The 18442-nt window shown below is 49.6% G+C and overlaps 1 protein-coding gene across 2 annotated transcripts in view; it reads right to left on the reverse strand.

The window, feature by feature from the left end:
* Nucleotides 1–9714: 9714 nt before the first annotated feature.
* Nucleotides 9715–18442, reverse strand: part of LOC110518436 (platelet-derived growth factor subunit A) — a 39075-nt gene continuing 30347 nt past the window's right edge. Inside the window, exons 5-6 of one of the 2 annotated variants that reach the window (XM_036939075.2) lie at nt 14358–14484; nt 9715–12157 (exon numbers count right to left, since the gene is read on the reverse strand). In XM_036939075.2, the coding sequence (XP_036794970.2) occupies nt 12144–12157; nt 14358–14484 (141 nt within the window). In that variant the 3' untranslated portion in view covers nt 9715–12143. Of the gene's footprint in view, nt 13500–14357; nt 14485–18442 lie in introns of both variants that reach the window. The other variant, XM_090194238.1, reaches the window with a different exon arrangement.

An 18442-nucleotide genomic window follows, 5' to 3' on the forward strand; every position in this document is an offset into this window, starting at 1 on the left:
CTCCCTACCTCCCTCCCTCCATCCCTTTCTTTCTCCCTCTCTACCTCTCTACCTCCCTCACTACCTCCCTCCCTCATCCCTTTATTTCTCCCTCTCTACCTCTTAACCTCCCTCCCTACCTCCATCACTCCTCCCTTTCTTTCTCCCTCTCTACCTCTTAACCTCCCTCTCTACCTCCCTCCCTTTCTTTCTCCCTCTCTACCTCTTAACCTCCCTCCCTCCCTACCTCCCTACCTCACTCCCTTTCTTTCTCCCTCTCTACCTCTTAACCTCCCTCTCTACCTCCCTCTCTCCCTTTCTTTCTCCCTCTCTACCTCTTAACCTCCCTCCCTCCCTACCTCCCTACCTCACTCCCTTTCTTTCTCCCTCTCTACCTCTTAACCTCCCTCCCTACCTCCCTCCCTCCCTCCCTCCATCCCTTTGACCAAGTCTTCCATCTTCATGCTTGGCCTGCCATGTACCCCAGTCAGGCAGTAAGTGCTGACTTCAGATGGAGAGAAAGGGAAGAAAGAGAAGAGAGAGAAAAGAAGGAACCATTTACGTATCACTCAGGGGGATTTCCGGTCTGCCTCAACATTCTCGGATACACACACGTACAAACCTGCTCATGCAGGCACACACACACATATAAGCACACACACACGAGCGAGCGCACACGCACAAATACACACTCACACACACATATAAGCACACACACACACACACACACACACACACACACACACACACACACACACACACACACACACAGTAGTGTGTGTCAGTAGTCAGTAGTACTACGAGTGAGAGTGGTAAAGTATGACTGCTTTAAATGACTGCTTTAAGAGACAGTTCCAATCCATGTCTCTCTCGCTCTCTCTCTCTCTCTCTCTCTCTCTATATATATATATATATATATATATATATATATATATATATATATATATATATATATATATATATATATATATATATATATATATATATCTCACACACAAACACTCTCACACACACAAACACTCACAAACACACAAACACTCTCACACACACAAACACTCACACACACACAAACACTCTCACACACACAAACACTCACACACACACAAACACTCTCTCACACACAAACACTCACACACACACAAACACTCTCACACACACAAACACTCACAAACACACACCCAGTGAGTGGTGGTAGGTAGTGCTGAGTGTGGGTTCTGGAGTGTGAGGAAAGGGGCTAACATCCCTTGTGTCAGCGTGTCCCATTGAAGAGGAACAGGCTGGTTCCCATCTCACGTTTATCAGCAGCTACAATCGCCCCCCGGGGGAATCAGGACAGATCCGGTTTCATCAGGCCCTCCTCTGGAGCTGCCTAAGTGAGGACAGGATGGGCCAGACACCATGGCAGGTGACAGGAGACTGACTGACTGACAGGGGTTTAGTTTAAACTGGGGGTGGGGCAGGGGGCTGCATGAGGTTGGGGTTGGAAGCTGACTTGGTTCTGCAGTGTGGAAGGTTTAGTTTAAACTGGGGGTGGGCAGGGGGCTGCATGAGGTTGGGGTTGTAAGCTGACTGTTCTGCAGTGTGGAAGGAATGATCAGTATGATTAAAGAGTAGCATTAAAAGTTTCCACATTCTCTTTAGAACTCAGGTTGAAGTGTCCTAGAAGTACTGTGTGATTGTACAGTACTGTGTGTGTGTGTGTGTGTGTGTGTGTGTGTGTGTGTGTGTGTGTGTGTGTGTGTGTGTGTGTGTGGCCTGCTATTCTTCTCATGTGTATGTGTGTGTGTATGTTCTTGTTTAACTATCTTTGTGGGTATCAGAAGTCCTCACATTGATAGTAAAACAAGGAAAATATTGCCAGGCCCCATGAGAATTTTTTTTTATTTTAGGTTTAGGGGACAGGTTTGGGTTAGGGTTAGAATTAAACTTTGGGTTTATGGTTAGGTTTAGGGTTCGAGTTAGTAGTTAGGGTTAGGTACAGTATTAGGGTTAGGGGTTAAGGTTAGGGTTAGGGGTTAAGATTAGGGTTATGGTTAGATTTAGGGTTAGGTGTTAGGGAAAATTGGATTTTGGATGGGAATCAGTTCTTTGGTCCCCACAAAAATGTGTGTGTGTGCGTGTGTGTGGGGGGGGGACCTCTCTCTGCTGTTAATAAACCGTTGCCAGTGAAATGGGATATGAAAAAACCCATGTTATGGAGTTAGGGTTTCAGAGGGACAACTCTGCAGATGTGCAACCAAAGCCATGGCCTCCCTCACACACATGGGTACACCACTACCCTAACACTACTCCCCTCTACCCTCCCTTTACCCCCTCTACCCTCCCTCTACCCCCCACCCCCTCTACTTGCCCTCTACTCCCTCTATCCCTGTATCCCCCTCTAACCTCCCTCTACCCCCTCTTCTCCGTCTATCTCCCTCTACCCCCATCTACTCGCCCTCTACCCCCTCTACTCTCTTTATCCCCCGCTAACCTCCTTCTACCCCCTCTTCTCCGTCTATCCCCCTCTACCCCTCTCTACCCCCCTCTACCCCTCTCTACCCCTCTCTACCTCCCTCTAACCTCCCTCTACTCCCTCTAACCTCCCTCTACCCTCCTCTACCCCCTCTATCCCCCTCTAACCTCCCTCTACCCCTCTATCCCTCTCTACCTCCCTCTACCCCATCTACTCGCCCTCTGCCCTCTCTACTCACTCTATCCCCTCTAATCTCCCTCTAATCTCCCTCTACCCCTCTCTACCCCTCTCTACTTCCCTCTACCCCCTCTACTCCCTCTATCCCCCTCTAACCTCCCTCCACCCCTCTCTACCTCCCTCTACCCCTGTCTAATCCCCTCTACTCCCTCTATCCACCTCTAACCTCCCTCTACCCTTCTCTACCCGCTCTCCTCCTTCTCTCACCTCCCTCTACCCCTCTCTACCCCCTCTACTCCCTCTATCCACCTCTAACCTCCCTCTACCCTTCTCTACCCGCTCTCCTCCCTCTCTCACCTCCCTCTACCCCCCTCTACCCCACTCTACTCCCTCTATCCTTCTCTCACCTCCCTCTACCCTTCTCTACCCGCTCTCCTCCTTCTCTCACCTCCCTCTACCCCTCTCTACCCCCTCTACTCCCTCTATCCCCCTCTAACCTCCCTCTACCCTTCTCTACCCGCTCTCCTCCTTCTCTCACCTCCCTCTACCCCTCTCTACCCCCTCTACTCCCTCTATCCACCTCTAACCTCCCTCTACCCTTCTCTACCCGCTCTCCTCCCTCTCTCACCTCCCTCTACCCCCCTCTACCCCACTCTACTCCCTCTATCCACCTCTAACCTCCCTCTACCCTTCTCTACCCGCTCTCCTCCTTCTCTCACCTCCCTCTACCCCTCTCTACCCCCTCTACTCCCTCTATCCCCCTCTAACCTCCCTCTACCCTTCTCTACCCGCTCTCCTCCCTCTCCCACCTCCCTCTACCCCCTTCTACCCCGCTCTACTCCCTCTATCCTTCTCTCACCTCCCTCTACCCCCCTCTACCCCCTCTACTCCCTCTATCCCTCTCCCACCTCCCTCTACCCCCCTCTACCCCACTCTACTCCCTCTATCCTTCTCTCACCTCCCTCTACCCCCCTCTACCCCCTCTACTCCCTCTATCCCTCTCCCACCTCCCTCTACCCCCCTCTACCCCACTCTACTCCCTCTATCCTTCTCTCACCTCCCTCTACCCCCCTCTACCCCCTCTACTCCCTCTATCCTTCTCTCACCTCCCTCTACCCCCCTCTACCCCCTCTACTCCCTCTATCCCTCTCCCACCTCCCTCTACCCCCCTCTACCCCACTCTACTCCCTCTATCCTTCTCTCACCTCCCTCTCCCACCTCCCTCTACCCCCTTCTACCCCGCTCTACTCCCTCTATCCTTCTCTCACCTCCCTCTACCCCCCTCTACCCCCTCTACTCCCTCTATCCCTCTCCCACCTCCCTCTACCCCCCTCTACCCCACTCTACTCCCTCTATCCTTCTCTCACCTCCCTCTACCCCCCTCTACCCCCTCTACTCCCTCTATCCCTCTCCCACCTCCCTCTACCCCCCTCTACCCCACTCTACTCCCTCTATCCTTCTCTCACCTCCCTCTACCCCCCTCTACCCCCTCTACTCCCTCTATCCCTCTCCCACCTCCCTCTACCCCCCTCTACCCCGCTCTACTCCCTCTATCCTTCTCTCACCTCCCTCTACCCCTCAGTCCCCAATCAGGCAGGGTCACTCTAATCCACTGTATACATAAACGCTGACCTGTAATGATAGCCGTGAGGCAGGGACAACACACACACACACACACACACACACACACACACACACACACACACACACACACACACACACACACACACACACACACACACAAACACACACACACACACACACACACACACACACTGCTCTACCCAAAGCTGTTTTCACAGGAGCCAAATACCTTAAATACATAATTAGCAGGGTCATTTCGGTGGGCCCCCCGAAAGAGACCGAGCATGTCAGCATGAGGGGGCCGGGAGGGAGGCAGGAGGGTAGTAGGGGGGTGGGAGGACAAAGACGCACATTCATGTCCGTGGCCCTGACAAACTGGCCACCGCCATCTTCACAGAGGAACCTCTGCCTGTGTTTCCTCAAAACCAGAGGCCGCAGGTTTGAACAACTTAAAAAAGAAAGAGAGAGCGGGGGATGGATGGATGAAGGGATGGAGGGAAAGGGAGGTTAGTTATAGGGTCCGTAATTTGGGGAAGGAAATTGTCAAGGCCAACTAGAGGGGTCGGGCTGAGAGCTAACTGTGGTTGTCAGTCAAATCCCACCGTTGCCACCAGTGAGCATCTAAACCTCATGACTCTCTTTATTTCCATCCATCAGGGACCTTCTGTATCAAGTCGTATCAAGTCAAGTCAAGTAGGAGTGCTGATCTAGAACCAGGTCCCCCATGTCCATATGATCCTAGATCAGCACTCCGACTATGATACATTTTATGAATACGGCCTTGATATCAGTCAAACAATTATCATATCGCTGTATAAGACCACACTGGTCAGCTGTGATACAAGGGCCTGTATTCACAAAAACCTCAAAGTAGGAATGGTGAGGTTTGCCTTAAAGATCATAATGAGTAAGATTACATTATCAGCAGGGTACCTGATCCTAGATCAGCACTCCTACTCTGAGATACAGTACTTTTTGAATACAGGCCATGAGCAAGAGGGACATCTTACAACAATGCCCAGTGCATCAATCAATGTAGGTCTTTGAAAGAGAGACAAGGCTGCATTCTACCGAACTCAGAGAAAGAGAGAAGGGGGAGATAGAGAGAGAGAGAGAGGGGGGGGGAGATAGAGAGGGAGAGAGAGAGAGAGATAGAAAGAGAGAGAGAGAAGGGGGAGATAAAGAAAGAGAGAAAGAAGGGGGTGATAGAGAGGGAGAGAGAGAGAGAGAAAGAGATAAGGGGGAGCTAGAGGGGAGAGAGAGAGAGAGAGAGAGAGAGAGAGAGAGAAGGGATAACAAATTATTTACAATGCATTCAACAACTTCCACTTTGTCTCAACCCCTCCCCCCTCCCCTGACCTCTGACCCATGAACCCTGACCCATCCATTGTCGGCCAGTCAGATGACAGCTTGCGTTCCACAAGAGGCAGACATTCCAACGGTCCGTGTTCACACCGGGAGGGAGACCTCCTTGGTATTGTTGATCACCACAAACACACAGAGACACACAAACACGCACACATATATACACACAGTGACAAGCGCACACATACACACACACCCATCAGCACCCCTCTTCACACCTTGTCAGCTCCCAGACCCATTCTGGCATTGTTTATGAAACCATGTCCACTTAGTGGTTCTCTCCAGTCTGGTTCCATCCCTCCAGATACTGCACCATGCACCAACATCCTGAGTCCACTTTAGGCCTATCTCCTGTATCTCCCATTGTGTGTGTGTGTGTGTGTGTGTGTGTGTGTGTGTGTGTGTGTGTGTGTGTGTCTTTTTTCTCTCTCCCTCTGGCACATTTCTCTCCTCTTTTCTCCCCTGCTTCTTGAACTATTGATACACCACATCACGTAAAGTATATGGACACCAGTTCGTCGAACATTCCATGGAGTTGGTCCCCCCTTTTTGCTGCAATAACAGCCTCCAGTCTTCTGGGAAGTCTTTCCACTAGATGTTGAAACATTGCTGCGGGGACTTGCTTCCATTCAGCCACAAGAGCATTAGTGAGGTCGGGCTCGGATGTTGGGCGATTAGGCCTGGCTCGCAGTCAGCGTTCCAATTAATCCCAAACGCGTTCACTGGGGTTGAGGTCAGGGCTCTGTGTAGGCCAGTCAAGTTCTTCCACACCGACCTCGCTTTGTGCACGGCGGTATTGTCATGCTGAACAGGAACGGGCTTTCCAAAACTATTGCAACAATGTTGGAAACACAGAATCATCTAGAATGTCAGTGTATGCTGTAGCATTAAGATTTCCCTTCACTGGAACTAAGGGGCCAAGCCCAAACCATGAAAAACAGCCCCAGACCATTATTTATCCTCCACCAAACTTTACAGTTGCCACTATGTATTGGGGCAGGTAGTGTTCTCCTGGCATCTGTCAAACATAGATTCGTCCATTGGACTGCCAAATGGTGAAGTGTGAACGCGTTTCCACTGCTCCAGAGTCCAATGGCGGCGAGCTTTACACCATTCCAGCTGACGCTTGGCATTGCACATGGTGATCTTAGGCTTGTGAGCAGCTACTCGGCCATGGAAACCCATTTCTTGAAGCTCCCGACGAACAGTTCTTATGCTGACATTGCTTCCAGAGGCAGTTTGGAACTCGGTAGTGAGTGCTGCAACCAGAACAGAGGATTTTTATGCGCTATGTGCTTCAGCACTCGGTGGTCCCGTTCTGTGAGCTTGTGTGGTCTACCACTTCGTGGCTAAGGCCATTCTACTGCCAATTTTTGTCTATGGAGATTGCATGGCGGTGTGCTCAATTTTATACACATGTCAGCAACGGGTGTGGCTGAAATAGCCGAATCCACTAATTTGAAGGGGTGTCCACATACTTTTGTATATATAGTATACCTCTCCTTCCACCTCCCCTCCTCCCTTTTCCCTCTTTCCCTCCATTCCTCACTCCCTCCCTCCATCCATCCCTCACTCCCTCACTCCATCCATCCCTCACTCCCTCCCTCCATCCATCCCTCACTCCCTCACTCCATCCATCCCTCCATCCCTCACTCCCTCCCTCCCTCCATCCATCCCTCACTCCCTCCCTCCATCCATCCCTCACTCCCTCCCTCACTCCATCCATCCCTCACTCCCTCACTCCATCCATCCCTCACTCCCTCACTCCATCCATCCCTCACTCCCTCATTCCATCCATTCCTCACTCCCTCCATCCATCCCTCACTCCCTCACTCCATCCATCCCTCACTCCCTCACTCCATCCCTCACTCCCTCACTCCCTCCATCCCTCACTCCATCCATCCCTCCATTCCTCACTCCCTCCCTCCATCCATCCCTAACTCCCTCACTCCCTCCATCCCTCACTCCCTTCATCCCCACTCCCTCCATCCCTCACTCCCTCCATCCCTCACTCCCTCCATCCCTCACTCCCTCCATCCCCACTCCCTCCATCCCTCACTCCCTCCATCCACACTCCATCCATCCCTCACTCCCTCCATCCCTCACTCCTTCCATCCCTCACTCCCTCCATCCCTCACTCCCTCCATCCCCACTCCCTCCATCCCTCACTCCCTCCATCCCCACTCCATCCATCCCCACTCCTTCCATCCATCCCTCACTCCCTCACTCCCTCCATCCCTCACTCCATCCATCCCTCCATCCCCACTCCCTCCATCCCTCACTCTGTCCATCCCTCACTCCCTTGTTGAATGAACTCTCCTCTACACCCAGAGCATGTCAGATAAAAAACTATAAAAACATAACATCCTCATGTTCTTGTCTTTCCTTGATATGTCCCTCTGTTGATCTTTCTTTGATGGTGTCCCTCCTCTGATCTGCTCTTTCATGTTCTCTTCTTTCTCTCTCCTCTCAGGGTTAATAAACGGGGGGTGTGTATCTGGGGGAAGTGGTGGGTAGGCGACCCTTTCATGTCCTCTAAACCCAGGATTAGGGTGAGCATCTCAGGGAGAGAGTAATAAAGTATCCTCCTGGCTCTGGAGGATCTTGGAGGCGAGGCCAGTCACAGCTCGCTCCACAGGCCCCAGGAAAGCTCACATTTCCTCCACATGACTCCTGCCTATCCACTCCACACGCCTTCTGCCTGTCCACTCCACACGCCTCCTGCCTGTCCACTCCACATGCCTTCTGCCTGTCCACTCCACACCCTCCAGGTACTAGATGGACTACAGGACAGAAGGATGCAGATGGACTAGAGGACATGAGGATGCAGATGGACTAGAGGACAGGAAGATGCAGATGGACTAGAGGACATGAGGATGCAGATGGACTAGAGGACATGAGGATGCAGATGGACTGGAGGACATGAGGATGCAGATGGACTAGAGGACATGATTTTGGCCTTTCTAGGGAGTTTTTCCTAGCCACCGTGCTTCTACACCTGCATTGCTTGCTGTTTGGGGTTTTAGGCTGGGTTTCTGTAGAGCACTTTGAGATATCAGCTGATGTACAAAGGGCTATATAAATACATTTGATTTGATTTGATGATGCAGATGGACAACAGGACATGAGGATGCAGATGGACTACAGGACATGAGGATGCAGATGGACTATAGGACATGAGGATGCAGCTGGACTACAGGACATGAGGATGCAGCTGGACTAGAGGACATGAGGATGCATATGGACTATAGGACATGAGGATGCAGATGGACTAGAGGACACGAGGATGCAGGTGGACTAGAGGACATGAGGATGCAGATGGACTAGAGGACATGAGGATTCAGATGAACTAGAGGACATGAGGATGCAGATGGACTGGAGGACATGAGGATGCAGATGGATTAGAGGACATGAGGATTCAGATGAACTAGAGGACATGAGGATGCAGATAGACTGGAGGACATGAGGATGCAGATGAACTAGAGGACATGAGAATGCAGATGGACTACAGGACATGAGTATTCAGATGGGTCGCCTCATCAACAGCTCTTTCTCCGTTGTCTAACCTTCCATCCTCTCCTCCTGTCTTTCATTGCACTGATCTGTCCTCGTCTCCTCTTCATCTGCACTGACTTGGAAGGTGAAGACAATATGGTGGAAACTCATCATCATCATGGGGCTCCCGAGTGGCGCACCGGTCTGCATCTCAGTGCTTGATGCATCGCTACAGACACCCTGGTTCGAATCCAGGCTGTATCACAACCGGCCGTGATTGAGAGTCCCATAGGCGCACAATTGCCCCAGTGTCATTCGGGTTTGGCCGGAGTAGGACGTCATTGTAAATAATAATTTGTTCTCAACTGAGTTGCCTAGTTAAATAAAGGTTAAATGAAAAAATATATATATATAATTCCCCACTGAGCACATACTGGTTGACATACTGCTTGAATATTGTGTTCATGTCATTTCAATGAAGTTACATTGAACCAATGTGAAATAGATGTTAAATTGAAGTCTGTGCCCAGTGAGTAGGCTTTTCACCTGGACAGTTCCTTCAGCAAGGGAAGGACTGATTTATACAGCAACTGAGAAAGAGACGTGGCACATATCAGACTGTACCAACTCGCACCAAAAACAGGACCCAACATTCTGTGTACAGTTTGATAAGCAGAATGTATTTATTATTGAAAACATAAATATATAAATTATAATCATTGCTGTTTTTATCCAATAGAGGCCCAAATAAAAAATGGTATAAGCTTGTGTTGTTGTAGTTTCTTTAGTTACTGTAAGCAATGGTCCCTGGTCTATCGACAATGAATGAATAAATGAATGCATTGCAAAATGGTGGGGAAACTTCTTCTGATTTCCTTTATACATACAGCACCAATGGAATCACCTTGGGAGTCTGTATAGTGCAGCTGAACATGTTGTTACCACAACACGAAGCAGCTGCAGATACAGTGTTGTTGCTTCTTCAGTCATCTATTTTCTCTCAACATGCCTCTCACCCAGGACTTCATAAAGTGCTGATCTTGGATCAGTTTAGCTGTTTAGATCATAATGTATAAGATGAACAGCACTCCTACTCTGAGACATTTTGGAAAAGTGCCCAGGTCTTTCTATTGATTCAGTGTATGCCAAACGACAACCTATTCCCTATGTAGCGCACTACTTTTGGTCCAGTGGCTCTGGTCTAAAGTAGTGCACTTCACCGTACGGGAAAAAGGGTGTTGTTAGAGACTTGGTGTCAGTCTCTCCATAAACAGTGGTATCTTCTTTTTTAATCTTTCACTCATCAACAGTGGAACAGTCTTCGTCGTTGTTAACGTGTCAATGGAAGACTGCTGCTTGATTAACTAGGGAACCATTCATGTTGATTTGTTCACAAACTCTCTCGTTCAAGATGGACTTTGTACTCGTTAAGAACAGCTTGTGTGCTGGTGGGGCGGACTGGGCACCAGCGTATCAAAGGAGTGTGATGTGGGTTAAAAGTGGTTACACACACACATGCTGAACGTTCTGTTGTGTATAATGACGCTCTGGTTACTGGGTGTAACTGTTGGCTAGATAACTGGGTTAAAGAGACAGTCCAACGATGCCCCAGACGGAGTCTATCCTCAGCCAGCTCTCCACTAACCTGATCTCAGATCGGTTTGTGCTGCCTTGCCAATGACTATATGTGTTTGCAGGACAACACAAACTGATCTGGGACCAGGTTAGCTCTATCCATCTCTCTAGATAATACAGTACAGCACTGCTGATGTAAGCCTACCCTACACCACCAAACAGGGTGCATTGCTGGGGCCTGATACACTTCACCACCCCCAGTCCTGCATCGTTTCCATGGTTTAAATAAAAGCATTCAACCACAACAAACAAAGAAATAACAAACATACTTCCTGCTTGAATATAAGTAAGCATAATATATATTTTTAACAAAAATAAAGCATCTTCCTGTACTTGTACAGACTCTGTCCTCCCATCTCCTCCTTCTCACGCTTCCTTACATTTCCAGCCCATACAACTAGACTTGAGACTGTTCAGATAATATACTGGCACATAATAAGGCAACATTGAACATGAGTAACAACTACAAACAACATGTGGACATGAAGATTCACTACCAGAAGATCAGACAGAACATGAATCTTACATGTCACAGAAAACATAATGTCTTGGAGGGAGAGAGAGAGAAAGGAAAACGTTCACACGTATAAATAGTTTATTAGTAGCAATGAATGAATCTTCCTTTCTGAATCGTTCTGTAGTGTATATGGTGACTGGCACAATCCCAATAGGAGCAGACAGGGGAACCCAAGAGAGAGAAGCAGAGAAGACATCTTGGTACAACAGGTCCTGATGACTCCAAACACTTCTCCCAACACTTTATCCAAAATAGACTAAATAGGCGACCATTCTATGAGTTCCAGAATGTTCACAAGTTCCACTACAGTGTACAGAAAGTTCTGGAACAACAAGCAACACGACCAGTACCTTCTACACCTCTCTACAACTTCTCTCAACATCTCTTTCCCTCTCTCCCTCTCTCTCTGTCAGTCATTGACTGTCCAGGCAAGTGTCACTTAGGCCAACGGCTAGGAACATGCAAGCCTCCACACGTCCCGAAGAGTCCACTGATTGTCCCTCTCTGTGTCCTTTTAGGACCCAGTCGACAGATCCCCCATCGAGGCTTAATCCAATAATCCATCCTGGATCTCTCTCTGTGATCGTCAAATTGTCCTGTTTCCTCAACAAACGACAACCCATCTTGTCCTCCTCCTCCTCTCTTTTCTGCCCAGCTCTTTATCGGCTTCACCATCCTCATCCGCGTCATTGTTCGATTGGTTGGTTCTGCTGCGCTTGGCAGAGACCTTCTGCATTCCTTTTTACGGTAATAGAAAAAAGCACCTTTGGCATTTTATTAACTTTTTGTCTTTTTTTCTCTTTACAGTAATCTTTGTTTTTAAAAGGCGGTAGGTGGCTTGGGGTGGGGTCAGGGAAGGGGGTAGGTCAGCAGTCCAAATATGGCAGCATCCTCTCTTTGGCCCCTTCCACACTGAAGTCCAATGCTGCTGGGGTCTCACCTTACGTCCACTGTGGAGAAAAGAGAGAGCTGACGTTAACATTTAGCATTTCATTAGCATTAGCCTGATAATTACTATTACCATTAGCTTTAGCATTAGCATTTCATTAATCCCCATATTATTTGAACATGTTAGAGGTAAAAGGTGATATTCGTTCCCCATTTTGTTCAATTTGAATGTGTGTCATAAACTCATCAGGTGGACACACCCATGTCCACACAGCCAATTGCATTGGCATAAGCCTTCTCCTGATTTCAATAACAGAGTAATCAAATATACCAGTCATCATCCCAGGTGCTGGCCATGCATTTCCACTCAGAGAGTGTGTGACTCAGTACAAAGTACAAGCAAGTGAGGTGGAAGAGATCTAAAAACACACAATAGACAACAAACAATCCCTCATAGGGAATGACAGACAGAAAGACAGACAGAGAGAGACAGAGAGAGAGAGAGAGAGAGAAAGAAAGAGACAGAGAGAGACAGAGAGAGACAGAGAGAGAGAGAGAGACAGAGAGAGAGAGAGGTAGAGAGAGAGCGAGAGAGAGAGAGAGACAGAGACAGACAGAAAGACAGAGAGAGTGAGACAGAGAGAGCGAGAGAGAGACAGAGAGAGAGAGAGACAGAGACAGACAGAAAGACAGAGAGAGTGAGACAGAGAGAGAGAGAGAGACAGAGAGAGAGAGAGAGAGAGAGACAGTCAGAACATTATACAGACAGACAGACAGACAGACAGACAGACAGACAGACAGACAGACAGACAGACAGACAGACAGACAGACAGACAGACAGACAACAAATGGACAGAGAGGATGAGAGAGAAAGAAAGAGGCAACATGAAATACATAGGAGAGCATGGGAAGTAGAGTCATCTAGAATGGTATTTGAAATCAGATACACACAGAGACACAGAGACAGCTGGAGTGAAGGACAAATACTGGTCGGTGAACAAGGTGAGGTTGAAATCCTCATTCATAAACTCATACAGGCATAAAACATAACACAAAGTGGACATGCAGTGTGCAGGCAGGCATAAAAATCACACTGAATCATGCAGTGGCATTCACAGAGTGTGGCCCATTTCAGCCCTCCCTCTCCTCACACTGATTTGGTTTGGCTTTGTTTGTGATCTGATTGGCAACCCTTTCTCTCCCCTGATTGGGCTTGTGACCAGCAGGTAGGTAATTGGTTGGATTGCCATGCTGGTGCTAAAGTCCTCCTACCTGTTGGAGCCGGGGGGTCCGGCGGTCGGACTTTGGAATAATGTGTTCAAGTTTATTATGTCGCCAATAAATCCTTGTTGAGCTTTAGTTTTTTAGGTTTCCTTTTCCTACCTTTAGCCCTAGTATGGTGGTCTGAAAACACAAGTTGGGGAGGGAGGATAGGAGGACAGGGACAGGGGTTAGCAAGAGGGGGAAACAGGGAGGTTTACGACACAACGAGCAGAAAGCAGATAAAAAGCCCCCCGACAGAGAGATAATTCAAGAGGATTTGAAATGACACTATAAATAGTTGAGATGCCTTATCAGTCCACATCGTTCCTCTTATCTCTTCCCAACGGAGGCTTTGGATCAAGGGGAAAGGACTGTTACCTGCCGTCCAAGCCAAGCAGCCTTTGGACACCCTCCCTTTACACACACACACACACACGCACGTACGCACGCACGCACGCACACACACACACACACACACACACACACACACACACACACACAGACAAACACCCTCACACAGACAAACACCCTCACACAGACAAACACCCTCACACACACTGACACTGTCTTTCTATCAGACACACACAAGGGGCCTTGCAGGTTTGGCAATAGAAGTCTAGCTTGCAGGCGTAGGCGTGTCTGTTTTCTCAACAGTCATATACAAGAGGTCATCCAGTGCAAGCAATGGGGGCCAGCAGGCAGACAGGCAGACAGGCAGGCAGACAGGCAGACAGGCAGACAGGCAGGCAGACAGGCAGGCAGGCAGGCAGGCAGGCAGACAGGCAGACAGGCAGACAGGCAGACAGGCAGGCAGGCAGGCAGGCAGGCAGGCAGGCAGACAGACAGACAGACTAGCAGTATAAAGAGACCAGGCGTAGGAAGGTATGACTGAATGGGGCGGGACTCAGATACTCAGACATCCAACCAAAACAGTCTCTGAAGGTCATCTATCAGACAATAAAGTTGTAATAAATTCGGTCGGCCTTAAATATTATTTACCTGTGTCTGCGTCTGAGTGCTCGGTCACGTGATGTTGTGACTGGCACACACACTCCAGGTGGTCTTCTAACCTGACCAAGACCTCCTTCAGCTTGGGTTTCCTCCGCACATACTCCACCTTGGCCACCTGAAAGAAGGGAGGGAGAGAGAGAGAGGTTAACAACAATAACAATAACAATAACACCATTTATGCTCGTTTAGGCTTTTCCTGTGTACCCTTCATTCACCTTTCACTCTTTCTCCATTGGCTAACATCAAGAGAGATGGATGAATGAAAAGAAAGAGAAAGCCCTGCTCCCTCCTCCTCCTCCTCTAACGCCAAGAGGCACAGCCACCGTCATCTCCCTCTGCTTGATGTATGACATCAGCATTCCATTGGGGCTGATGTATTGGTGCAGCGTTCTATGGCCTGGTGATCAGGTGTGTCAATATTGAGCAGAGGGAGGGAGGAGGGAGTGACACGCACCATGAGGCCCAGTGTAGGTTCTCCCTGGCTGGGGAGAAATTAAATTACATTTTTATTTATTTATTATTATTATTTTTATTTTTATTAAAATCCCAGCAACTCCCGTACGGACTCGGGAGAGGTGAAGGTCAAGAGCCGTGCGTCCTCCAAAACACCAACCTACTGCTTCGTCACACAATGCCCACTTAAACAATGTGGACACCTGGCACTCGTGCCAGCGAGCACTGCACCCAGCCAGTCACAGGAGTCGCAAACCCTCCCCTGACCCAGACGACGATGGGCCAATTGTGCGCTGCCCCATGGGTCTCCCGGCTGCGACAGAGCCTGGACTCGAACCAGGATCTCTAGTGGCACAGCTTGCACTGTGATGCAGTGCCTTAGACCACTGCGCCACTCGGGAGGCCCAGGGGGAGTAGTTTGAGAGGTCCCCCTGCCTCTGTGCCTGACCTGCACCCCTACCTCATCTCAACTAATTTACTGTAGCCAAGCCAAACCCTTGCACTTAACCCAACCCAACACTATCCCATACAGCCAGATCTTACACAGACCTCCACCTAAACACCCATTCAATAACTCCACCAACCCAACACTATGCCACACAGCCAGATCTTATACAGACCTCCACCAACCCAACACTATCCCACACAGCCAGATCTTACACAGACCTCCACCAACCCAACACTATGCCACACAGCCAGATCTTACACAGACCTCCACCAACCCAACACTATCCCACACAGCCAGATCTTACACAGACCTCCACCAACCCAACACTATGCCACACAGCCAGATCTTACACAGACCTCCACCAACCCAACACTATGCCACACAGCCAGATCTTAACTCCACCAACCCAACACTATGCCACACAGCCAGATCTTACACAGACCTCCACCAACCCAACACTATGCCACACAGCCAGATCTTAACTCCACCAACCCAACACTATGCCACACAGCCAGATCTTAACTCCACCAACCCAACACTATGCCACACAGTCAGATCTTACACAGACCTCCACCAACCCAACACTATGCCACACAGCCAGATCTTACACAGACCTCCACCAACCCAACACTATGCCACACAGCCAGATCTTAACTCCACCAACCCAACACTATGCCACACAGCCAGATCTTAACTCCACCAACCCAACACTATCCCACACAGCCAGATCTTACACATACCTCCACCAACCCAACACTATGCCACACAGTCAGATCTTACACAGACCTCCACCTAAACACCCATTCAATAACTCCACCAACCCAACACTGACTCCCCACCACCCAGCCACTTCAAGGGGCCTGTGACATGGGTGTAGTTGGGCTGTTGGGTGGATGTGTAAAATGGCGTTAGGTGATGCCTCTCTCCGATCTCTGATCTGAAGACCAGGGCAGGTACACAGACACACCCTGGGCCTGGGCCACATGGAAACAATATATCAGGCTTCTGTGCTCTTCCTGGTCATGGCACGGGACAGGATATTGACCAGCAATCTCCTCACGCTTTCCGGTGTTATGAACAATGCTGTTACACAGCCAGGACAGCTCACACACACACACACACACACACACACACACACACACACACACACACAGATGGGAGAGAAGGAAAGTTCTTTCTCAATCCCATTCTGGCCTCCAGCCAGGTCAAGCTCTACCCAGTGAATTAGTCACACAGCCCAAATAATACACCATTCTGATACTACATAACCTTGTAATGTTTGGGCCCTGCAATGATGTAACGTCTTGGAGACATAAGCCCAGGGTGAGACAGAGACGTAGGCTGAGCTGGACACAGAGCGGACAGAAAGAGGCTAGGGAGTACACAGCATCCACTATTCAGCATCCTTCCTTTGAAACAGTGTCTTTTAGAAAGGGAGGAAAAGGGGGAAGACGAGGGATAGAAAGAGAGAAAACAGGGATAGAGGGAGTGAAAAGGAGGTTAAGTAGCAGAGGTATGCCGTGGGTAAACAGTGGACAATGGTGTCTGGATGGTAATCATTATGGTGTGTGTTTGCTCTTATCTCCGGTCTGAAGCAGAGGGGGAGAGGGCCTGAGCAGACACTGAGTAGGGGTGGAGAGAGAGAGGGAGAGGGAGGGGGAGAGGGCCTGAGCAGACACTGGGTAGGGGTGGAGAGAGAGAGAAAGAGGGAGGGGGAGAGGGCCTGAGCAGACACTGAGTAGGGGTGGAGAGAGAGGGAGAGGGAGTGGGAGAGGGCCTGAGCAGACACTGAGTAGGGGTGGAGAGAGAGGGAGAGGGAGGGGGAGAGGGCCTGAGCAGACACTGAGTAGGGGTGGAGAGAGAGAGGGGGTGGAGGGGGAGAGAGGGGAGATGGGTAAAAGAGAGAAGTGGTGGGAAGAGAGGAGGGAATGGGTGAGAGAAAGAAGAGGGAGAGAGAGTAAGAGAGAGAGAAAGAGGGGGTGGAGGGGGAGAGTTGCACAACTGAATGATTTCAACCTGTGTGTCTTTCGCATAAGTTTGCAGAGGTGGGAGGTTTTAGATTTGTGTACATTCCACGGACCATGTCATTTTGGGGTGGGTTGTGTGTGTTTAGGGGGGAGTCTTTAAAGGAGGGGGACAGCACACTGAACGTGATCGTGGGTAGCATTAAGTCTCATTCATACGTAACCTATAAACTCGGTCTAGTTCTGTGTAATCCTCAAGGACACTGGTGACTAATATAGGCCTGATGAATCGATAGTGTTTCCTGAGCAAAACAAGCCAAAGGAAACCCACTGCTTGTCACTAGCCAGTGTGTGTGACAGTGGAATCAGAGCTGGATGCTCACAGGGGCTGCAGCTGTCTCTGTGCCCGGCTCCGCTGCCGTTGGTTACCAGAATGTCTAGGGGGTCAGGGGTCGGCCAATCAGAAACAGGGAGAGTCAGCGGTGCCTGACAGTTACTACTGTGGCGGAGCCTAATGACAAATGATACACGCACACACAATCGCACAAACAAACACACATGGACAAGAGGATAAAGTGGTGTGTGTGTGTGACAGAGAGGCCAGCAGTAGGTCTGTTACTCAACACAGCAGGGTTAAAGACACACAGAGCAGAGCAGCACCTAAACCCTTCCCTCCTCTGAGTGTGTGGCTGTTTTTTAACTTGTCTCTACCAATGAAGTTACGTACTCTCCCTCTGCTCTTCCCACTTTGTCAACAGCAAGCGTTCTCTTGTTTAGTCACCGTCTTCCTCTACACTTCCCATCTCCTCCTTGTCATTCTCTCCCTCCCTTCACTTGTCTCCTTGTACACAGCCAGGGCACATTCCCAGAGTCAGAGTATGACAATAGACTGATACTGGAATTAGGAGGTGGAGAGGAGGGGGAGGGGTGTTCAGTTCAGTACTGGGTAACACGCAAACAGCCCTGCTCCCACCTCCACATCCCCCTCTATGTCCCCCTGTCACCATGTCAGTCTGTCTGTGTCCTGTCACCATGTCAGCCTGTCTGTGTCCCTGTCACCATGTCTGTGTCCCTGTCACCATGGCAGCCTGTCTGTGTCCCTGTCACCATGGCAGCATGTGTGTACCCCTGTCACCATGTCAGCCTGTCTGTGTCCCTGTCACCATGTCTGTGTCCCTGTCACCATGTGAGCCTGTCTGTGTCCCTGT

The sequence above is a fragment of the Oncorhynchus mykiss genome, chromosome 12, assembly GCF_057628025.1.
Source record: "Oncorhynchus mykiss isolate SJ-2025 chromosome 12, ASM5762802v1, whole genome shotgun sequence".
Classification (NCBI taxonomy): domain Eukaryota; kingdom Metazoa; phylum Chordata; class Actinopteri; order Salmoniformes; family Salmonidae; genus Oncorhynchus; species Oncorhynchus mykiss.